This window comes from Salvelinus namaycush, chromosome 19, assembly GCF_016432855.1.
Source record: "Salvelinus namaycush isolate Seneca chromosome 19, SaNama_1.0, whole genome shotgun sequence".
Lineage (NCBI taxonomy): Eukaryota > Metazoa > Chordata > Actinopteri > Salmoniformes > Salmonidae > Salvelinus > Salvelinus namaycush.
The window spans coordinates 32,406,275-32,431,213 of NC_052325.1; the positions used below are offsets into that span (position 1 = coordinate 32,406,275).

Genomic DNA, 24,939 nt, shown 5'->3' on the forward strand with positions numbered 1-24,939 from the left:
AAGATCAGCGCAAAAAATACACAAAATAGCAGATTTGGCCAGGAACCCGTAAAACGGCAGCTATCCATTGCAGCGTCATTCTATATACAAGCCTCAGGGGCGGACTGGGACCAGAAATCGTCTCTGGCATTTTCATTACACGGGACAATTTATTTCCTTGAGGCCCCACAATGGCCCATATTTTTCTCAAGGCCCCCACACCAGCCAATTTTATTCGTTAAGGCCCCCATTATTAGCCAGATAATTATAATTTTGCAAAAAAATCCAAGTAAGACAGGCCCACTAGGCTAGAAATGGACCAGCCCATCTAACATTTGCCCAAAATGCCAGATGGCAGTCCGCCCCTGGTCAGCCTGGAGATGACAGGGAGTTACTATAGCACACCTGTCTAGTTTTCATGGCTTGGGCTCTGGAAACAAGGCCAGATTGTGACATAATTTCCTTAGGCAAGCTCTCAGAAATCATTTGACATGCTATGGCAATTGGATCAAATCAAACAGTGATGCAAAACATAAGAAACCACACAGGAGAGTTTTTGTAAACTGTAATTTAACAAAAGAATAGCTTGGCACACACAAAATACTTTAATAGGCAGACCGAACAGGTTTTTTTCTATCATAATTTAAATCCCTAATTCTGTTTGAGAAACAGTTTATTGCAGATTTTTCCAATGACAGCATATACTAGGTGTTTGCCAAGAAAGTGAAAGTGTGTAAGGCTTAGTGAAAGTGAAAGTGTGCCAAATTATTTGAGAGCATATGAGCGTACAGAAAAGTATTGAACACATTCAGAACCATGGTAAAACTGTGTTTCTTTTTGCTTTTGCTTTCACTTTACACCATCGTAAACGCAGGTAAAATTAACTTTTTATTCTCTGTCATATCTCATTTAGTATACATCTTGATTCTAGGAGCAGTGTGAGCACCAGCCTACATGGTGTTTAGTACCATACTGTAGAGAGTACAAAACTCCTAGGAAAACCGAGTAAAATATTTTCAGGAGCTTCTCAGACATTGTAAAAATATTCACTGATCTTGTTTTCACCTTCACTCACATTCAGGATCTCATTCTCTGTGGGCATTCGCAACTTGTATCTCAGGAGAAGCACCTTTCCCTGAGTGTAGTGTTGTGTTGATGCAGGATGACATTCAAGTTGGCTACTTTGACTCCAACATGGAGCAGTTTATCCACAAGGGACCTTACGCCCCAGACGAAACAGAGGTTGACGTAGCCCAAGATGCAGCTTATGTGTTTGGACACATGTTCCTCAGCATGAAAAGGCGACTGTCAGACCTGAGGTATCGCTTTAATTCCACAGGGAATATAGATGTTCAGCAGAGAATGACTGGCTGTGAGATGTTGGATACTGGTGAACCCGGCCTTATTCTGTCCACAGATGCTTTCAATGCAATTTTTGCTGATTTAATATATTACAACATGACACATTATTCATACAATTCTGGAAACCTACTGTCGCCATGGAGTGAGGTGCATCAAACATATGCAAAATGGCTTTATCAGACCATTTACCTACCCATTTGCATAAAAACATTGAAGAAATGTCTGGAGAGATTGAAGAACTTTGTGATGCGTAAAGTGTGTCCCAGAGTCAGGCTCATACAGAAAGCCATGTCTGGAGGTGCCCGTGTGAGCTGTCTGGCGTTTGGTTTTTACCCCCGCCACATCAATCTGACCCTGCTGAGAGACGGCCAGCCAATAGTAGAACAGGAGATGACTGGGGGTCAGTTGCTGCCCAATGGAGACGGGACCTACCAGCTGAGAAAGAGTCTGGAGGTCAACACAGAGGAGCTGAGAGAGAGACACAACTACACCTGCACCACCTCCCACCTCAGTCTGGACAACAAGCTGAATGTCAGCTGGATACCTGAGTCTGGGATCGACAGAGTGGGTCTTTATGTCAAGTCAGCTCCACTGGCCATGGTGGCCATAATTATTCTACTCAGCATTTTCGTTTGTGTAAGGAGGAGAAACACGGCTGGCTCCCAGACATTGTCACAGCTCTCCAACGCAAATTATGCCCAAGTGGCTGAGCAAATTAGCCTATCTTCACATTCTGAGACCTGATATATTTGCTGCTGCCACTCATGCAAAGACTTCAAAGTGAAAAGCCAATACATTGTAGGTTGATCTATATTATACAGTATATAGCTTAATAAAGACAAGTATTTTTATGATGCAGTGGTGCATAAGCAATCTGAAAATGTGTACTGACAGTGCTATGATGTATGTATTGATTTGATATGTAAAAAAGTGTTTTGTACTGCATTAAAGATCCATACAAAATCATCATGACACAAAAAGATCATTGGAGTTTGGTTAATTACAAATGAGGAGCAGGAAATGTTACCCTAGAACAAAAACAGAATATCAGAAATACTGTTTATCCTACTTATCACACCGTATTTCACATCAGATACCATAGGATATGAATATTCAGTCAGATTCTTGATGTACTGTATTTTATTAGAGGGGCAGCAGACATCAGCCAACTCCAGGGGCTGCAACTCTACTTCACACCACATGGTGTCGCTCCAAATTAAAATTAGCCTACTACCAGAAACTCAATTAGGTTGCCGTATTTATGTGTAATTCCAGTTCCAGTCCATTCTGACATAGACCACACAAAGATATTGAAAGGGGATATCGCACAGAGACAGTTGTCTATTTTAGGAATACATTTCATGCTATGATAGGCTACAAGATTAAACTTTTTTTAAACTTATGAATGAGACTATAAACAAATCTTGAATAAGATCGGCATTGTCCACATTTCAAATAATACATTGTGAAATAAATTGTTAATTCGTTTAATTAGTTAACAATGTTTTACCACATTCTGTTCAAAAACTGCCCAGTGATAGAAGACGGAAATCTCAGGGTCAGGGATATAAATAAAACGTAAAAGTATTACACGTACTGTATGCCCGGTAAGCATTACATCTCTGACCGCTTAGTGACACACAAGTTGTTTACAAACACATAGTTACCGGGAATGACGCCAGAGAGCGGAACATCACCATAGGAATAGAAAACGGTCACTGATAGGCCTATACCGTAAAATCATGTATAGTGCGTTTTCCCAATTCAATTCAAGGTGCTTTATTGACATGGGAAACATATGTCAACATTGCCAAAGCAAGTGAATTAGATAGTATACAAAAGTGAAATAAACAATAAAAATGAACAGTAAACATTACACTCACAGAAATTCCAAAAGAATAAGAATTTCTCTCTCCCTTTCCCTATCTATCTCTCCCTCCTCTCTCTCTCCCGCCTCCTCCGAGTCACCGCCCCGGCTGTGGGTAGGGGAGAGTTTAAAACCAGTCCTGAGACACCGGGCACTTTGTCAGAAGGACAGCGCTTTGCTTTAGCGGACTAGTAGCGGACAGGAGCACACAGAGTGCAAACACGTTGTTATTGGAAATACCCGCGGAGTTGACTTAATTATACTGGATACTTTTGAGATTCACAAGACAAGAAAAATGAAGTCTCCAAAGTTGAAGTCTCAAGGCAAATGTAAGTTAGACCATCTCATATGTTGTTCTGTCGACTTCCACTGGACAATGCACTGAACACTGACCAGGCATGGCGTTATTGGACCTTTCAGAAAGGGAGTTATGTGACGTTATGTGAAACCGTGCAAGTGTGGTTCTTATTCCACAGATGTTACAATGTAACAATGTTTCAATTTAACATGTGTGTTACACATATTTCAATGACACAAAAACATAGACTGTCGATAGGTTGCATGGGATAGGCTAAATTAATAGAGAGCTATTTATTTTATTAACTGAAATGAAGTAAAGAAAAATATATTTTGTATGAGAATGGTTGTGGGATAGACATGCCAGTCCAGTATAGTAACACATGCTTATTCCCTCCGTTATTTCAGGTAAATTCCTTGAGGAGGATGATCTGTTTGACGTGCTGTGTGAGTTCGACGCGGTGATCGAGGATTTCACTTCCCCGATGGAGAAGAGACACTTCCAGTACGACGAGCACCTGAAGACCGCGAAGAGACGGAGCAGTGCCAGCGTCAGTGACAGCGGCATCAGCGACTCAGAAAGTAAGTGAACCTTGCACGCACAGACACACACGAACACACACACACAGTTGTCCTAATACCGAAAGACAGTGTAGCAATTGTGCTGGAATGCCTGCAACAGGGTTTGAACCAACGACCTTGCAGATACAAGGCCTGACAGAGACTACAATTACATAGCCTACAGGGCGGCAACAGTAGCAGTACAAACATTCTCAAGTAGTGACAGGACCTATCAGTAGCCTAGATATGTTGCTGTTTGCACTTTGAGGCTCACAATTCCCTTTACTCCATATAGTGCCAGACTGATTTGCCATTAGTGCTAGATTATACATGGTCATGTGTCCCACAAGTGCTCTTCCCAGTCTGAAACTGGAAACCTTCAATTCCTCAGACAGACCATGCCTCGGTGGATGCCTCTGTCTCTGGAAATGCTTTCTCTAACCCTAACCATCCTCACTCAGTGCAACTGAATGAGTGGTGGGTTTCTCTCTCTCTCTCTCTCTCTCTCTCTCTCTCTCTCTCTCTCTCTCTCTCTCTCTCTCTCTCTCTCTCTCTCTCTCTCTCTCTCTCTCTCTCTCTCTCTCTCTCTCTCTCTCTCTCTCTCTCTCTCTCTCTCTCTCTCTCTCTCTCTCTCTCTCTCTCTCTCTCTCTCTCTCTCTCTCTCTCTCTCTCTCTCTCTCTCTCTCTCTCTCTCTCTCTCTCTCAATTCAATTCAATTCAATTCAAGGGGCTTTATTGGCATGGGAAACATGTGTTAACATTGCCAAAGCAAGTGAGGTAGCAATACACAAAAGTGAAACAAACAATACAAATTAACAGTAAACATTACACATACAGAAGTTTCAAAACAATAAAGACATTACAAATGTTATATTATATATATACAGTGTTGTAACAATGTACAAATGGTTAAAGCACACAAGTTAAAATAAATAAGCATAAATATGGGTTGTATTTACAATGGTGTTTGTTCTTCACTGGTTGCCCTTTTCTTGTGGCAACAGGTCACAAATCTTGCTGCTGTGATGGCACACTGTGGAATTTCTCCCAGTAGATATGGGAGTTTATCAAAATTGGATTTGTTTTCAAATTCTTTGTGGATCTGTGTAATCTGTGGGAAATATGTCTCTCTAATATGGTCATACATTGGGCAGGAGGTTAGGAAGTGCAGCTCAGTTTCCACCTCATTTTGTGGGCAGTGAGCACATAGCCTGTCTTCTCTTGAGAGCCATGTCTGCCTACGGCGGCCTTTCTCAATAGCAAGGCTATGCTCACTGAGTCTGTACATAGTCAAAGCTTTCCTTAAGTTTGGGTCAGTCACAGTGGTCAGGTATTCTGCCACTGTGTACTCTCTGTTTAGGGCCAAATAGCATTCTAGTTTGCTCTGTTTTTTTGTTAATTCTTTCCAATGTGTCAAGTAATTATCTTTTTGTTTTCTCATGATTTGGTTGGGTCTAATTGTGCTGTTGTCCTGGGGCTCTGTGGGGTGTGTTTGTGTTTGTGAACAGAGCCCTAGGACCAGCTTGCTTAGGGGACTCTTCTCCAGGTTCATCTCTCTGTAGGTGATGGCTTTGTTATGGAAGGTTTGGGAATCGCTTCCTTTTAGGTGGTTGTAGAATTTAACGGCTCTTTTCTGGATTTTGATAATTAGTGGGTATCGGCCTAATTCTGCTCTGCATGCATTATTTGGTGTTCTACGTTGTACACAGAGGATATTTTTGCAGAATTCTGCATGCAGAGTCTCAATTTGGTGTTTGTCCCATTTTGTGAAATCTTGGTTGGTGAGCGGACCCCAGACCTCACAACCATAAAGGGCAATGGGCTCTATGACTGATTCAAGTATTTTTAGCCAGATCCTAATTGGTATGTTGAAATTTATGTTCCTTTTGATGGCATAGAATGCCCTTCTTGCCTTGTCTCTCAGATCGTTCACAGCTTTGTGGAAGTTACCTGTGGCGCTGATGTTTAGGCCGAGGTATGTATAGTTTTTTGTGTGCTCTAGGGCAACAGTGTCTAGATGGAATTTGTGGTCCTGGCGACTGGACCTTTTTTGGAACACCATTATTTTGGTCTTACTGAGATTTACTGTCAGGGCCCAGGTCTGACAGAATCTGTGCAGAAGATCTAGGTGCTGCTGTAGGCCCTCCTTGGTTGGTGACAGAAGCACCAGATCATCAGCAAACAGTAGACATTTGACTTCAGAGTCTAGTAGGGTGAGGCCGGGTGCTGCAGACTGTTCTAGTGCCCGCGCCAATTCGTTGATATATATGTTGAAGAGGGTGGGGCTTAAGCTGCATCCCTGTCTCACCCCACGACCCTGTGTGAAGAAATGTGTGTGTTTTTTGCCAATTTTAACCGCACACTTGTTGTTTGTGTACATGGATTTTATAATGTCGTATGTTTTACCCCCAACACCACTTTCCATCAATTTGTATAGCAGACCCTCATGCCAAATTGAGTCGAAGGCTTTTTTGAAGTCAACAAAGCATGAGAAGACTTTGCCTTTGTTTTGGTTTGTTTGGTTGTCAATTAGGGTGTGTAGGGTGAATACATGGTCTGTTGTACGGTAATTTGGTAAAAAGCCAATTTGACATTTGCTCAGTACATTGTTTTCATTGAGGAAATGTACGAGTCTGCTGTTAATGATAATGCAGAGTATTTTCCCAAGGTTACTGTTGACGCATATTCCACGGTAGTTATTGGGGTCAAATTTGTCTCCACTTTTGTGGATTGGGGTGATCAGTCCTTGGTTCCAAATATTGGGGAAGATGCCAGAGCTAAGGACGATGTTAAAGAGTTTTAGTATAGCCAATTGGAATTTGTTGTCTGTATATTTGATCATTTCATTAAGGATACCATCAACACCACAGGCCTTTTTGGGTTGGAGGGTTTTTATTTTGTCCTGTAACTCGTTCAAGGTAATTGGAGAATCCAGTGGGTTCTGGTAGTCTTTAATAGTTGATTCTAGGATTTGTATTTGATCATGTATATGTTTTTGCTCTTTATTCTTTGTTATAGAGCCAAAAAGATTGGAGAAGTGGTTTACCCATACATCTCCATTTTGGATAGATAATTCTTCGTGTTGTTGTTTGTTTAGTGTTTTCCAATTTTCCCAGAAGTGGTTAGAGTCTATGGATTCTTCAATTACATTGAGCTGATTTCTGACGTGCTGTTCCTTCTTTTTCCGTAGTGTATTTCTGTATTGTTTTAGTGATTCACCATAGTGAAGGCGTAGACTCAGGTTTTCCGGGTCTCTATGTTTTTGGTTGGACAGGTTTCTCAATTTATTTCTTAGATTTTTGCATTCTTCATCAAACCATTTGTCATTGTTGTTCATTTTCTTTGGTTTTCTATTTGAGATTTTTAGATTTGACAGGGAAGCTGAGAGGTCAAATATACTGTTAAGATTTTCTACTGCCAAGTTTACACCTTCACTATTGCAGTGGAACGTTTTACCCAGGAAGTTGTCTAAAAGGGATTGAATTTGCTGTTGTCTAATTGTGTTTTGGTAGGTTTCCAAACTGCATTCCTTCCATCTATAGCATTTCTTAATGTTACTCAGTTCCTTTGGCTTTGATGCCTCATGATTGAGTATTGCTCTGTTCAAGTAGACTGTGATTTTGCTGTGGTCTGATAGGGGTGTCAGTGGGCTGACTGTGAACGCTCTGAGAGACTCTGGGTTGAGGTCAGTGATAAAGTAGTCTACAGTGCTACTGCCAAGAGATGAGCTATAGGTGAACCTACCATAGGAGTCCCCTCGAAGCCTACCATTGACTATGTACATACCCAGCGTGCGACAGAGCTGCAGGAGTTGTGACCCGTTTTTGTTGGTTATGTTGTCATAGTTGTGCCTAGGGGGGCATATGGGGGAGGGAATGCTGTCACCTGCAGGCAGGTGTTTGTCCCCCTGTGTGCTGAGGGTGTCAGGTTCTTGTCCAGTTCTGGCATTTAGGTCGCCACAGACTAATACATGTCCCTGGGCCTGGAAATGATTGATTTCCTCCTTCAGGATGGAGAAGCTGTCTTCATTAAAGTATGGGGATTCTAGTGGGGGGATATAGGTAGCACACAGGAGGACATTTTTCTCTGTTAAGATAATTTCCTTTTGAATTTCTAGCCAAATGTAAAATGTTCCTGTTTTGATTAATTTAAACTTCTTGCGACTACAGGGGGTGCTGTTCCGAATTAGCATTTTGTCGTCTCCAAATTAAACTGCCTAGTACTCAATTCTTGCTCGTACAATATGCATATTATTAATTCTATTGGAAAGAAAACACTTTCTAGTTTCATACAAAGTTGGAATGATGTCTGTGGGTGACCCAGAACTCTTTCTACAGCGAAATCCATGACAGACAGTGAAAGGTCTGAGAGCGAAGCTCTGGTTTCAGATCAGTTTTTAAGGTCTCTGTCTATCCTATGGAACGACACGAACTGCACCCGCCTTCCCCTGGATGTCAGTAACCAATGAGAAGTGGAATGGGCCTTCTCCGTAGCTCTCAGAGGTTATAAAAGACCAAGGAGTGAGAGTAGCCCCCCTTTCGACGCTCGCCCTTACGCAGGAAGGGACCTCCGGACGCCATTTTCACAGGCTCGGTTATCAACTTGAAATGTATCCGTCTGTAATTTAATTCGATATAGGACTTAGAAACATCATAAGGTAGTTAATTTAAACCGTTTTATAGGAAATTATATCCGTTTAGTGCGATTTTGAGGAATTTCTTTGTTGTGCACTCTGAAACTTTGGACACGTTTTGGGGTCCCGTTCGATCGTTAGTGGATATTTCGAAGGACAGAGGACATCTATCGACCAAAAGACGTTTATAACATAGAAAGGATACATTGCCCAAGAATATGATGGAAGAACAGCTCATAGTAAGCAATATTTAATATGATAAATTGTTGTTCTGTCGAAATATTTTAAACGCATATTTCGCCATTTTGTTTGGTGTAGCTTCACTTGGCGAACCCTGTATTGAAAAGTAAGGATAATTTTACAAATGTAAATCAGCGGTTGCATTAAGAACTAATTTGTCTTTCGATTCCTGTCAACCCTGTATTTTTTAGTCAAGTATATGATTAGCTTTCAATTAACTTTTACCGAACCTCAACCCCGTATCCGGGATCACCCCCCACCCCCCACACACTGATTAGCATAGCTAGCATAGCTTCACAAGTAGATAGTAGCATCTAAATATCATTAAATCACAAGTCCAAGACACCAGATGAAAGATACAGATCTTGTGAATAAAGCCACCATTTCAGATTTTTAAAATGTTTTACAGGGAAGACAAAATATGTAAATCTATTAGCTAAACACGTTAGCAAAATACACCACTATTCTAACTCCATCAGTTTCTTACTCCTTCAGGTGCTATCACCAATTCGGCTCAACTAAGATATTGATAGCCAATAACCTATAAAAAAAACCATCAGATGACAGTCTGATAACATATTCATGGTATAGGATAGTTTTTGTTAGAAAAAAGTGCATATTTCAGGTAGAAATCACAGTTTACAATTGCACCGACCATCACAAATCGACTAGAATTACTAGATAGAGCAACGTGTATGACCAATTTACTCATCATAAAACATTTCATAAAAATAGACAAAGCATAGCAATGGAAAGACCCAGTTCTTGTGATTTCAGACCATATTTCAGATTTTCTAAGCGTTTTTCAGCGAAAACACAATAAATCGATAAGTTAGCATACTACATGTGCAAACGTTACCAGAGCATCGATTCCAGCCAAAGAGCGCTATAACGTCAACATCGCCAAAAGATATTAATTTTTTCACTAACCTTCTCAGAATTCTTCCGATGACACTCCTGTAACATCATTTTACAACATACATATACAGTTTGTTCGAAAAGGTGCATATTTAGCCATACAAAACCGTGGTTACACAATAAAAATACTAGGAAATCAAGCCTCAATATGTCTGACGTCATCTATCAGAGTGATCTAGTTTAATTGAAAGCTAATCATATACTTGACTAAAAAATACAGGGTTGACAGGAATCGAAAGACAAATTAGTTCTTAATGCAACCGCTGATTTACATTTGTAAAATTATCCTTACTTTTCAATACAGGGTTCGCCAAGTGAAGCTACACCAAACAAAATGGCGAAATATGCGTTTAAAATATTTCGACAGAACAACAATTTATCATATTAAATATTGCTTACTATGAGCTGTTCTTCCATCATATTCTTGGGCAATGTATCCTTTCTATGTTATAAACGTCTTTTGGTCGATAGATGTCCTCTGTCCTTCGAAATATCCACTAACGATCGAACGGGACCCCAAAACGTGTCCAAAGTTTCAGAGTGCACAACAAAGAAATTCCTCAAAATCGCACTAAACGGATATAATTTCCTATAAAACGGTTTAAATTAACTACCTTATGATGTTTCTAAGTCCTATATCGAATTAAATTACAGACGGATACATTTCAAGTTGATAACCGAGCCTGTGAAAATGGCGTCCGGAGGTCCCTTCCTGCGTAAGGGCGAGCGTCGAAAGGGGGGCTACTCTCACTCCTTGGTCTTTTATAACCTCTGAGAGCTACGGAGAAGGCCCATTCCACTTCTCATTGGTTACTGACATCCAGGGGAAGGCGGGTGCAGTTCGTGTCGTTCCATAGGATAGACAGAGACCTTAAAAACTGATCTGAAACCAGAGCTTCGCTCTCAGACCTTTCACTGTCTGTCATGGATTTCGCTGTAGAAAGAGTTCTGGGTCACCCACAGACATCATTCCAACTTTGTATGAAACTAGAAAGTGTTTTCTTTCCAATAGAATTAATAATATGCATATTGTACGAGCAAGAATTGAGTACTAGGCAGTTTAATTTGGAGACGACAAAATGCTAATTCGGAACAGCACCCCCTGTAGTCGCAAGAAGTTAAACTAGATCACTCTGATAGATGACGTCAGACATATTGAGGCTTGATTTCCTAGTATTTTTATTGTGTAACCACGGTTTTGTATGGCTAAATATGCACCTTTTCGAACAAACTGTATATGTATGTTGTAAAATGATGTTACAGGAGTGTCATCGGAAGAATTCTGAGAAGGTTAGTGAAAAAATTAATATCTTTTGGCGATGTTGACGTTATAGCGCTCTTTGGCTGGAATCGATGCTCTGGTAACGTTTGCACATGTAGTATGCTAACTTATCGATTTATTGTGTTTTCGCTGAAAAACGCTTAGAAAATCTGAAATATGGTCTGAAATCACAAGAACTGGGTCTTTCCATTGCTATGCTTTGTCTATTTTTATGAAATGTTTTATGATGAGTAAATTGGTCATACACGTTGCTCTATCTAGTAATTCTAGTCGATTTGTGATGGTCGGTGCAATTGTAAACTGTGATTTCTACCTGAAATATGCACTTTTTTCTAACAAAAACTATCCTATACCATGAATATGTTATCAGACTGTCATCTGATGTTTTTTTTTATAGGTTATTGGCTATCAATATCTTAGTTGAGCCGAATTGGTGATAGCACCTGAAGGAGTAAGAAACTGATGGAGTTAGAATAGTGGTGTATTTTGCTAACGTGTTTAGCTAATAGATTTACATATTTTGTCTTCCCTGTAAAACATTTTAAAAATCTGAAATGGTGGCTTTATTCACAAGATCTGTATCTTTCATCTGGTGTCTTGGACTTGTGATTTAATGATATTTAGATGCTACTATCTACTTGTGAAGCTATGCTAGCTATGCTAATCAGTGTGTGGGGGGTGGGGGGTGATCCCGGATACGGGGTTGAGGTTCGGTAAAAGTTAATGGAGTGAGTTAGGTCTGCTCTATACCAAATTAGCATTCCCCCTGAGTCCCTTCCCTGTTTCACACCTGGTAGTTTGGTGGATGGGACTACCAGCTCTCTGTAACCTAGAGGGCAACCAGTGGGTCCGTCTCCTCTGTACCAGGTTTCTTGCAGGATGACAATGTCTGCATTACCGATTTCTTTGGTGAAGTCCGGGTTCCTGCTCTTTAGGCCAAAGGCAGATGACCTCAGGCCTTGGATATTCCAGGATGATCTCTCTCTCTCTCTCTCTCTCTCTCTCTCTCTCTCTCTCTCTCTCTCTCTCTCTCTCTCTCTCTCTCTCTCTCTCTCTCTCTCTCTCTATATATATATATATATATATATATATATATATATATCAGAGTATCTGCCAGCCTCTCCTCATGTTCAGAATGCCTTCTCACTAACCTACATCCCAGACTGACAGTTATGTTATTGTTGCCCACTCTGGGGTGCAGCTCTCTTTCAGCCATGCGTCCATCCATCAGTCCTTACACACAATAGCTCTCCCCTGCATGAGACAGGTCATTCTTCAATGGACTACCATGGAGAGGACAGGACCCACACAGGAATCCTAGACCTAACGTCTTTATACTCGTCTGTAGATAACATGTTCTGGTAACTCTTCACATTAGTTTCCTCTGAAAATCTGTGTGCAGTAGTTATGCTATAGTTATTCTGTAATTACTCAAGTAAAAACGTTAAATGAACCTATTATTACGTACTCTTTTAGTTATTACGAAAACAGATAAATGAAATAGTAACTCTCTCTGTGAATGCCAGGCCCCGGTCTTAAACATGCAAAACTGGACACGATCCTTCCGAACTCGTTCTGCAGACGTGGAGTTTGTAGAACACACTACAGCGCACCATGAAGTTATCCTTTCACATCTTCCCACAGAAATCCCAACCCACTCACATGTGGTTGGGAAATTAAATCAGTGTTCGCTTGGGGAGCGGGAGCATATTTCTGTCTATGTGTAACTGTGTGAGGTTATCACATTTGGGTTAGGGCCCGAGGCGTAGCACAGACACACACACACACACAAACACCCCGTATGGTAATGCACAGCTTGACGCCTGGGAGACTTCATAGCTGCTTATGACAATGAAATCTAAGCGTGTATAGGCTATCACAGAGACATGGCTGGCTTGGAATATGGGGGCTTGTGTGCCAAATATGCAGCAGTAGCTCAATCTAAATCCAAGATCTCTGGACCTAGATCAAGGTTTTGTGTGTGTGTGTGTGTGTGTGTGTGTGTGTGTGTGTGTGTGTGTGTGTGTGTGTGTGTGTGTGTGTGTGTGTGTGTGTGTGTGTGTGTGTGTGTGTGTGTGTGTGTGTGTGTGTGTGTGTGTGTGTGTGTGTGTGTGTGTGTGTGTGTACTTGAATGTGGTGCTGAGAGGTGAAGGTCAGGGGTTACTCTAGGTATGTGCTGTACATCAGAGCCACTCTGTCAGGGTCCAGTGGAACTCTTGAGTGAGGAGAGAAAGAGAGAGAGAGAGAGAGAGAGAGAGAGGAGACAGGAGAGAGAGAGCGAGAGAAATATATTTTGAGGTTTGCAGGTTAAGCTGCTTATGCTGCAGTAGTTAGCCTCATACTCCTAGTCAGACCTGTCAAGAGTGTTAATACAAGGATTAAGTAGCAGACCAGCAGACCTCAATCTAAGCAGGAGTTGAGAAAGGAGTTCCATTAGCTTTGGATTGGAGACAGCACAGGGAACGGAATGCGTTTCTGTTGAAAATGACAATAGTAAAACAACTCGTTTTTGAGACGTCCATCCACCGACAGTACCCACCCTGACTTTATAACATACTTTATAGTCGGACAAAACTGAGCTGTGTAGAATTGAAATGAATTCCACTAAACTGCCCATTTCTAAATTGTACGGAGGAGAAACAACTGTTCTCTTACTCTCTCCTTCTCCCAACACCATTCCTTTCCTGGATAAAAACAAACAGTGATACAGATCTGTATCCGGCTGAAATATCTACTGGCGGAATCAAAGTGTTCATTATGTCACTTATGCAAATCACACAGTCAACGCTTTGACCACATAGAGTCTGACTTACCCAGTTTTACCACTGTGGGGGAATGCAGGAGGGAGAGGGGTAACGTGTGTGTGTGTGTGTACTAGACGTGGCAGAGTTAAATCAAGCACACACTATTTATCACACAGGAGAAATATGTCCCTCTCTGAGTTAGGGTTAGGGCTACATCTCAATAGTTAAAGAGAGAGCTAGAGAAAGAGAGCTAGAGAGAGAGAGCCCAGCTGTTAAACAGTGGTATTTTGTTTTGGCCCTGTTTGAGGGGCCCTCATTGACTTCCCACCACCCTCTACTCATGTCCCTGCTCTGACACTTTCACACTAACCAGATTACTTTTGTCAACTTATGAGTTAGGGAACCCACAGTCAGTCTGCTAGTGTGTGTGTGTTGTGTGTGTGTTGTGTGTTGTGTGTTGTGTGTGTGTGTGTGTGTGTGTGTGTGTGTGTGTGTGTGTGTGTGTGTGTGTGTGTGTGTGTGTGTGTGTGTGTGTGTGTGTGTGTGTGTGTGTGTGCAAAACATATGGATGTGGCAATAGGCCCTACAGCTGCTTCGGGCATACAGAAAGGTGATCAGTCTTTTAATCTCTCCCTTTCTCTCTCGCTCTCTCCCCCTTCTCCCCCTCTCTCTTCCTCTCTTTCTCTCTCTCTCAGGTGCTGAGTCGCTCAACAGGAACAGCTTCAGTTTCAGTGATGAGAGACTGAACTCTCCCAATGTCTTCTCTCCCTCTCCCACCTCCCCCCCACCTCTCACATCCCCCAAAGGTGAGCCTCGACACACACACGTATGCACGCATACACACTCGCACACACAAAAATGCAAGCGTGCACAAACACAACCGTCAGCATTCTCACCTTTACACACACACGTCATTCTGCCTACAACTTTTCTATACTGTATGCAAAGTCTTGTCCCAGTTTGACAACATTTGCCAAAATGCAGCTCAGTATCACTCCTGTTTAGACAGAAGGATAGATGCAGGATTAAACATGACGTGTGTTTTAGGAGAAGTCAAATGTTACAATAGGCAGACCTATTGCCTTAGGCTTAGAGCACCTCAGCTATCCTCAGCTATTCCAATAGGTCACCTATTAACTAATTAGCGTTCAAGTGACTCATTCTTCTTTTAGTATTGTAGTAGGTATGTGTATATTTGTAGTAGATAATGCCATGTAATGTTCAATTCACATAATACATGATGCATGTTCATTTGAGGTTATGCAATTGCAGGTGGACAATACAGTTCTACTCTGTTCTATTCTATCATCTGACCCTCTCTCTATGTTGTTTACAGCCAAACTGGGAGACACTAAAGAACTGGAGGACTTCATTGCTGACCTTGACAAGACGTTAGCAAGTAAGCTCTAATAGCTTACACCATTCACAGTACACTGTAAAAAGTAACTGCCTAATTCATTAAAGACATTAAGTAGTGGCAACTCAAACATCTCCAATGGTCAGTAGAACTCAAATCATAAAAGTAGTACTAACTCAGATGTCAAATAGATTTCTTATCACTTAATGTTTTTGAGTACTGTTAACAGATATTAGGTGATTGAGAAAATATAACTGTATTTATTTATCTTCCGCTAATCTAGTTATTCCATTTCTAGAAGTTATTGTGATTTCATATTTTAAAGTCAATATAACATTTATTAAAAACTGTAAGTTGTTCTTACTTGATTCTATTATGTTTTACGTCTTTACTTAAAATAATTAAGTAATAGTCAGACACATTGATATTTGAGTAAAAAACACGATTTATCTGTGTTGTGCTGATATAGAATTATTACGTTTTTGCAAGTTATGAATACTTTATAGTGCCACTTGGCTTTGTTTTTTAGAGGATTTATGATACTTGTACACAATGCTGTAGGCACGTTCGAAGAAATACAAATATATTTCTAGTATATAGTATTAAGCAGTTTATTGTGCTATGAGCTGTAATTGATCATGATGAACAGATATCAAAGCCGTCGGACAAATTGATGTTCAATAATGAGACAAGCCGTTCCCACCATTAACAAGGTCATGTGCACCGGTCTTAATGACAGAGGCTAATGCAGCATCCTGTAATGCTTACAGCTCTATATCCAATTACTGCTATGAGTACTGTGCTCAACAATGCTTGCTAAGGTGGGTTAAAATGACAAATCGTCAAATACATAAAACAATGTTAAACATTAAGACACGATCACTGAAAATTACTAATCAGAACTACTTACTACTTAACCTTGAAAATTATTGTAATGAAGGTTAATAATTTAAGTAAAAGAGAACCTACATTTTAATGTTTACTACAACAAATATTCATGTTCAAGTAACTTCAAGCGTTATAGTTCAGAATACATAATACAATTTAATGCCAAAAAGCTCATAAAACACAAAACAGTTAAATGTTTACAACTTAAAAAGATAACAATATGGGTGGTGATGATGTGACTTTATTACTTGAAGTATTGAACACTGAAATACTTTGAGTTGGTTTTAGGCAACGGGTTTCCACAAAACAAAAATGTTAGCAGAACAAATGACCTATTTTACAATGTACTCAGTCAAGGGTGTGTGTTCTCTATGCTAACTATGTTAGATATGCTAACCACCAATACCTGATTGTCGAGCCTTGCTGTTTTTCAGAAACGATAAGCTCTTAGCTGTCAGCTCCAAACAGGGTTGTGGTATGGGGATGTATGAGGATGTATGGATAGACCATGTAAGGCCTCGAGGGAAAGGGAAGATATCCCTTTCAGCTGTCACTCATGTCATTATGTCTTGACACACACGCACTCACACACATACGCGCACACACACACGCAGCAGCCTATGTAAGAATGTAACCAGAGAGAGAGCCTCGTTTATGTGGCGGGTACAGACCAACATAGCTCAGTTTATTTGTTTTGGACCGATCCTTTACTACAGTAGTCCAGAGTGTTGGAACTTGCATCAGGGCGGTTACATTGGAATGTGCCCGCGTAAAACCTGGGGTGGAATATCAACTGTAAATGTCAGCTTCGGAATTGGAGTTACCAGTGGAAGTGTTCCGGTGCTTTTCTTAACAGAGAAGGCCAGGCGGTTAGAGTACTGAATGTTCCTCATTCAAACCATTCAGTCACATTACGCCATGGGACAGCAAGTCACATAAAGTAAAGGGACAGTCAGTTATTTGTCATTCAGGTTAAGCAGAGCCTGACATTTTTATTAGGGTCAGTGTGTGTTAATGCAGTGTTAATGATGGCTGCCAAGTAAAACTGACCACACCTCCGAACTAAGAATAGTGTTGGACTGCCAAGGAGCCAGAGAGGCTATTGCTAAGCACTGTGTGTGTGTGAATTTGTCTGTCTGTCTGCCCTGAGGCACGTAGAGGAGTCTACAGTCCATTACTAATCAAACGTCTGTCTGTCTCTCCTTAGGCATGTGACACGGAGCCGAAGAGAAGTAGCAGAGACCCTTTTTTGGAGAGTAGCCATCGCGAGGAGGGGACACCCTGTCCAGCACCCCAGAACAAACACACACACCAGGAGTGCTGTGAACATAGCACAAGGACAGTCACAGTGACCGTCAGACTTGCTGAACAACTTCATCTCAAGGCTGTGTCCCAATATTATAAGACAGCGTCATCTCCTTGTCTCCTTTCCTTCTCCTCGTCTCATTTCCCTCATGATCTGAGCCGATTGGACTGGATAGTTTTTTCTAGGTTTGCACGGTAAGAATGGGCCAATTTGAAATGGAACCTCATGTTCTATTGCACTATATGGCATAGAGGGATATTTCGTACGCAGCCCCAGTTTATAAACTATTAGCAGTCATGGAAGAGAGGAGACTAGAGGAGACTAGGAGATTAGGAAGGAGACAAGGAAAGGAAGCTTTGTAAAAGTATTGGGACACTGTTAGACAGACAAACACCATCTCACATACACGGGACAGGCTGTGCGTCCTTTATACAAAACTTGAGCTGGAAGAGTATTTAAGAAATCGCTTTTTACAATATAAGTATATTTGTAATTGTATAGAGCTGGTCATTGTAAATGTATCAATAATACTTTTTTGTGAAATATATTTTTGTATCTATGTGTAAATAATAATTGTTTCAAATTCTATTGCCTTGGTATTAAAAAGCGTATGATAAGTTTAAGGTTTGGCACACGTTGACTGAAGTTGAGATGTTTGATGCTTCTAACGAATGCAAACTAAAATCTGGATTAACTCTGAAAAACTGCAATGCAACAAAATGTTTTGAATACAGCTAATATCAATTGCTTACCAGAGAATATTAAAAATATTGTTGTTTTAAAATATCTCTTCTCGTTTTTACCCCCTGCTTGCTTTATTGGTCTCCCTTTTAACAGGGCTATATTGGGGGGAGTTTGAGTGACAGCTGGTCACTGGCCACCGCCTTGGCACTGAAGAACTGTGTCCCTCTGTGTCCCTGTCTCTATGACTTCTATGAGTGGTAGTCAGTGACCTGCTGTTGGTGTCTGTGTATCTCTGTACACAGCTCTGTGGGGCGTAGACAGACATACTGAAATAGACATTCCAATTCCCAGGGCTCTTGTGATCATTACTCAACCCTTCAACAAAGCTAGTGGTTATGAAACTATGGCTATTTATAGACTGAGGTTGGTGAATGGCAGGTGGGGTTAGGAGGTGTCTATAAGGGATGTCCTGTTGGTTGGGGTCACAGGTCGTTGAGAGAAGACAGACTTCCCCCCAGCGGCTCCACAGTAACATTACAGCTAGCGATGATGAGGAGTTCACCTCTTTCTACTGGGATCTTTTGGCTCATTTTGTTTTCCTATAAAATGACTCACGAAAGACCAGAGTTAAAGAGTTTGGAGACTCTCCTCTGACTGCCATCCCTATCTGCATGTGACTGAAGCAGCCAGATATCTGCCAGTCTGTGTTGCTGCAACCATGGGAGCAGGAAGCTGGCAGAGACCCACCCCCCATTTTGTTTCTTTAGTACAGTTGGCACAGGGAAAGTAGAGCCCACTACAGCCCAGCGCAGTCCACCTGTTGGCACTGTCCTGTGCCAGGGAGAAACTGGGTCCGGGCAGACATGTTGACACAACACATGATCCCTCGGGGCCCGATGGTCCCTTGGCTTCTAAAACAACGCACCCTGTCGGCAGCGCCGGGCGCCTTTTTGGCACTGCTAGCACGTTGGGAATGGCTCTGCATGGGCTTGGCAGTTGGCAGTGGACCCAGCCTCTAGATCCCAGAGAGATGCCAGCCGCATCCAGGGGCACTGGGCTGGAAGTGTGGGAAAGACGAGGGAGATGGATCAGGTAAGGGGGCAGTGGGGTAGATGGCAGGGTGTGGACGTTGGGCAAGCAGGGGTATTAGTTGGGTAGAGGTCTCGGAGGGTTATTCAATGGGGGATGGTGGTGAAATAGGTAGGAGGAGATGGCAATATTTTGACTCTTACAGTTCCTACAGAGATAATGATGCATGGGGAAGCATCAGTTGGTTTGCACTGAACTCAGAAGTCTGTACCATTCCCCTTATGATTATGCAATGGTAAAGTGTCTTCAATGCACCTGTCAAAGCCAGTTTGGTCATAGATGTTTCACTATGAATATGCACGCACATACACACACACGTTGTTTCATCAGAAGAGAAGAGGTTGCAAATGTGTTCAATGTTTCTGGCAATCAGTACATAATACTACTCAAAATTGTATATAGTAGATTTATCTGTAGTCAATCAGGTACAATATAGGGAAAGGTCTAGGCAACAGTAATTTCACATAATTCTGCACCTTTTGATAGTTGTATTCCCAATTTTGATCATCATGATTTAGTGACCGCAAAGGAAATCTATTGATCTACTGGAGAATTTTTTTTTCTATCGAACTTTCTGTTTTGCCTGCTTGGACTGGAGAGAAATGTATGTTTGTGTTAATCTTTTTTGCAGATAGCCGTGTTCTTGTGATGAATGTATTTTTGACAGTATCATACAGTTTTGATGAATGTATGTATGTTTTGAGATGGCAACTACATTTTGAAAATGCATTTACTGTTTTGCAAAAGGCCACAGAGTTCTGTGTCTTGAGAACACTGTTTGGAAAATCGACAACATTGCTCAAAGAAATGCTTGTATGCGATCAAGAAAAACTGCAACAAGATTTCTACAGATGCAAAGCAGTTCTTTCTACAGTTATTCAGTTACCGTGTCCTACTGTGTAGTTTCTGAAGTTTCACATTCATTATGATGAAGACATGGTCTTTTAAGTCAATTTGACAGACCTATGACCTAACAAGACATCTGTGTGACTATCCTGACTCACTCTGCTCTGAGGAAATGATGATGCAGACAACTACTGCTATGTTTTGTCTAAAATGGACAATTAGCCAAAGATTCACCTCATATTTGTCTACGAATGGGTATTAGTCAGCATGGCAAGAGATGGCGAATACTCCAATGAAGGGAACCCACCCACATCTCCAAACTGATTTCACACAACCCCAAGACCCCCATGACCTCCCACACGCACGCACGCACGCACGCACGCACGCACGCACGCACGCACGCACGCACGCACGCACGCACGCACGCACGCACGCACACACACACACACACACACACACACACACACACACACACACACACACACACACACACACACACACACACACACACACACACACACACACACATCTTACTATACTTGTGAGGAATTTTTGGAGACCAACAATTGATTCTCATTCAAAATCCTATTTTCCTTAACCTCTAACCCTAAACCTAACCCCTAACCCTAAACCTAAACCCAATTCTTACCCACTAACCCCTAACCCTAATTCTAACTCTAAACCTAACCCCTGAACCTAAACCTAAACCCAACTCTTACCCACTAATCCCTAACCCTAAACCTAACCCCTAAACTTACAAGTGATAACCTGCAAAATGTCCTCACTTTTCTGAATGTTAGTTGGTTTACTATTCTTGTGAGGACTTTTGCTACTCAGTGCCATTTAAGATCTGGGAGTATTATTTGATAAAAATTTATGAGCATGTCATTTTTATGAGCATGTCCTTATTTCTATTGCAGCATGTTGAATAACCAACCCAACAGATTCACAGATGACGCAATCTCTATTGCACTCCCCACTGCCCTTTCCCACCTGGACAAAAGGAACACCTACATGAGAATGCTATTCATTGACTTCAGCTCAGCGTTCAACACCATAGTGCCCTTAAAGCTCATCACTAAGCTAAGGACCCTGGGACTAAACACCTCCCTCTGCAACTGGATGCTGGACTTCCTGACGGGCCACCCCCCACAACACATCTGGCACACGGAAATAGGGAGAGAGAGATTGTCATTTTTTTCACATTCACTTACTTAGCTAGCAAATGCAGCTACAGTGCCCTCCACTAATATTGGCACCCTTGGCAAAAAAAATGTATTTGCTGTTTATCCTCTTGGTCTTTCATTCAAAATATTCACAAAAATCAAACATTAAATTGAAGTAAAATGATTGAAAAAAATGTATGTGAAAAAAATGAAATAAATATTTTTCTCCAGACAATATGTGCCACAATTATTGGCACCCCTAGAAATTCTTATGAGTAAAATCTAACTTAAGTATATTCCCATTCATATTGTATGTTTTTAAGTTCACCTGAGTGATTAGGAACACTTAAGTGGTAAGCCATTACTTCCTGTTTCACTGGGGTATAAATATGAGGTCACACACAGGCCAAGTTCCCATAGTCATCCATCACCCATCATCATGGGAAAGACCCGAGAATACAGTAATGATGTGCGGCAAAAGGTTGTTGAGCTGCACAAATCAGGAAATGGCTATAAGAAAGTAGCTCAACGGTTGAAAATGCCCATTTCCACTATCAGGGCAATAATTAAGATGATTAAAGCAATTGGAGATGTTAACAATCTGCCTGGAAGAGGATGTGTGTCTATATTGACCCCACGCACAGTGAGGAGGATGGTTTGAGTGGACAAAAAATCTACAAGGATCACAGCTGGAGAATTGCAGATGTTAGTTGGGTCTTGGGGTCAGAAGGTCTCCAAAACTACGATCAGACGCCACATATATAACCACAAGTTGTTTGGGAGGGTTGCCATAAAAAAAGCCTTTGCTGTCATCAAACAACAAACTCAAGTGCCTACAGTTTGCCAAACGTTACTGGAACTTTCAATGGGACTGGATTCTATGGTCAGGTGAGACCAAAATCGAGCTTTTAGGAAACAAACACCAGAGGTGGGTTTGGCGTTGACAGAAAGATAGTCATGCAGAAAAGTACCTCATCCCCACTGTGAAGTATGGCGGTGGATCTTTGATGTTGTGGGGCTGTTTTTCTTCCAAAGGCCCTGGACAACTTGTTAGGATACATGGTATCATGGACTCCATCAAGTACCAGCAGATATTAAATCAAAATCGGACTGCCTCTGCTAGGAAGCTTAAATTGGTCCGTGGTTGGATCTTCCAGCAGGACAATGATCCAAAGCACACCTCAAAATCAACATAAAAATGGTTCACTGACCAAAGAATCAAGGTTTTGCCATGGCCATCCCAGTCCCCTAAACCTCACCTAAACCTAAACCTCACAGAACACCTGTGGGATGAGCTGAAGAGGAGAGTGCACAAGCATGGACCTCAGAATCTGAAGGATCTGGCGAGATTATATGGAGGAATGGTCTCAGATCCCTTGCCATGTGTTCGCCAACCTCATTACGTATTATAGGAGAAGACTCAGAGTAATTGTGCCAATAATTGTGGCACACATATATTTGAGAAAAATATTTGTTTTATGATAAGAATGTCTTTTTTTTTTTTCTTATAAATTTTATCCCATTTTCTCCCCAATTTCCGTGGTATCCAATCGCTAGTAATTACTATCTTGTCTCATCGCTACAACTCCCGTACGGGCTCGGGAGAGACGAAGGTCAAAAGCCATGCGTCCTCCGAAGCACAACCCAACCAAGCCGCACTGCTTCTTAACACAGCGCGCCTCCAACCCGGAAGCCAGCCGCACCAATGTGTCGGAGGAAACACTGTGTACCTGGCCCCCTTGGTTAGCCGCACTGCGCCCGGCCCACCACAGGAGTCGCTGGAGCGCGATGAGACAAGGATATCCCTACCGGCCAAACCCTCCCTAACCCGGACGACGCTATGCCAATTGTGCGTCGCCCCACGAACCTCCCGGTCGCGGCCGGCTGCGACAGAGCCTGGGCGCGAACCCAGAGACTCTGGTGGCGCAGCTAGCACTGCGATGCAGTGCCCTAGACCACTGCGCCACCCGGGAGGCAAGAATGTATTTTTTATTTAATTTATTTGACTTTAATTAAAGGTTAGATTTTTGTGAATATTTTGTATGAAAGACCAAGAGGATAAACAATAAAGACATTTTTACCAAGGGTGCCAATATTACTGGAAGACACTGTAGCTAGTTTAGCCTACTGAAACACCCTGTTCAAACAGAGGGATGCTATGTTAGCTATCTGGCTATGACTATCCAACACAACACTGGAACTCTTCCAAGACAAAGTAAGCTTTTGGTATTACTAATTTATTACCTCCGGGGCCCGCCGGTGTAACTAATTACTGTCTGTACACTAACATTACTGCATAATTGTAGCGGGTTTACTAACTTGTTAGTTCTATTAGCTATGCTGACTATGACTATGGTGTTTGCAGGACATATTGGCACGGTTTGCCGGCCCATGACTTCATCTAGGGCCTAACACCCGTGCCAATACATCCTCCAAACACCGGCTTTATCACTTAAATTAGCTAAAGTAAAGTCATAGTCAGCATAGCTAATAGAACTAACAAGTTAGGAAACCCGCTACATACAATTATGCAGCTTACCTGAGAGATAGAGGGAGAGAGAGATATAGATTGAGACAAAGAGAGGCAGAAAGAGACAACTATACATGTTGAATCAGCACCGTTCGCCTACACCCAGCAGGTGATCGCTAACACACCACGGCCACCCACTGCTTTTAACCGTTCGTCGGCGTCTCATGTTTTGCATTTTACATCAGTGACCAGAGTCTGTGACATGAAGGGGTCTTGGTTTACATCTAAATGTAGCAGCCCATTGGCCTGCCGCCACAGAAAGAGAAGATGTCCTCTGCACATGTGTTTTTAACTCTGTATTTACCGCCACAGTCTCAGCTCCTAGCCCCACTCCACTTACGGCAGAACAGACAGCCTCTTTCATTTCTGGTAAAGAACCAAGTCTACAACTCACACAATGACAAGGGTGTGGGTGAGAGAGAGTGTGAGATAGTGTGAGAGAACGAGTGTGAAAAAGAAGGCGAGAGAGACGTGAAAAACAAGTCAAAGCAAACTGTTCCCCACATTCAAACCCCCAACAGAATGGGAAATATGTAGCCCAGTAATTGAGTTAATAGCGTTGGTGAGTGTAAAATTGCTGTGTAATCTCTTCAAGGGCAGATAAATGTGTTGTGATGTGTGTGTAATGCGAATGAGATGTGAAAATTTTTGCTAGACTAATTCAGCTAATAGCTTTTGTTCACTACCCAGCTAGCGATGAGGAATCGGCCCAGAAGCGGCCCTCTTCTGGGGGGCCGGAACTGATTGAATCGTCCCGGAATCGGGTTTCGGACTCAGCCCGGAATCAAAATGAATGACTGCCAGAATCGGCCCAACTACATCAGGCTGTTTCCGTCTACCGGAATTCAGCCGATTTTGCAGGGATCTTACCAGAATCCCCCAGAAGCAGCCCGATGCAAATTTTAATAAATGCACACAAAATTACCCGATTTAGTAATTTTAAATATTACTATTATACATTTTATACATACAAATTATACCCATCCACAAAAAAACATTTTGTGTCGGAGGAAACACCATACACCTGGTGACCGTGTCACATACTGGGGCCACATGACGTCTGCTGAGTCTTACTCTCAGCCGAGTGCCCCGACTCAGCCAGAATCGGCCCAGATCCACTGTGCTAGCTGGGTACTGTCTGTGCCTTTCAAGTGAGAAATAAAAATAGTGTTGAAATGTGAATAAGGTTA

The 24,939-nt window shown here is 41.8% G+C and overlaps 2 protein-coding genes across 2 annotated transcripts; both read left to right on the plus strand.

Moving 5' to 3' along the window:
* The first annotated feature begins 542 nt into the window (after positions 1–542).
* LOC120063807 (class I histocompatibility antigen, F10 alpha chain-like) lies at positions 543–2,232 on the plus strand. The gene has a single exon (XM_039014112.1). It carries the CDS (start codon positions 1,135–1,137, stop codon positions 2,083–2,085), a length of 951 nt encoding a protein of 316 aa, XP_038870040.1. The 5' UTR covers positions 543–1,134; the 3' UTR covers positions 2,086–2,232.
* A 1,111-nt stretch (positions 2,233–3,343) lies between these two features.
* rgcc (regulator of cell cycle) lies at positions 3,344–18,214 on the plus strand. The gene is made up of 5 exons (XM_039014855.1): positions 3,344–3,537; positions 3,914–4,087; positions 14,579–14,689; positions 15,220–15,282; positions 17,336–18,214. Exons 1-5 carry the CDS (start codon positions 3,504–3,506, stop codon positions 17,341–17,343), a joined length of 390 nt encoding a protein of 129 aa, XP_038870783.1. The 5' UTR covers positions 3,344–3,503; the 3' UTR covers positions 17,344–18,214.
* Positions 18,215–24,939: the final 6,725 nt, after the last annotated feature.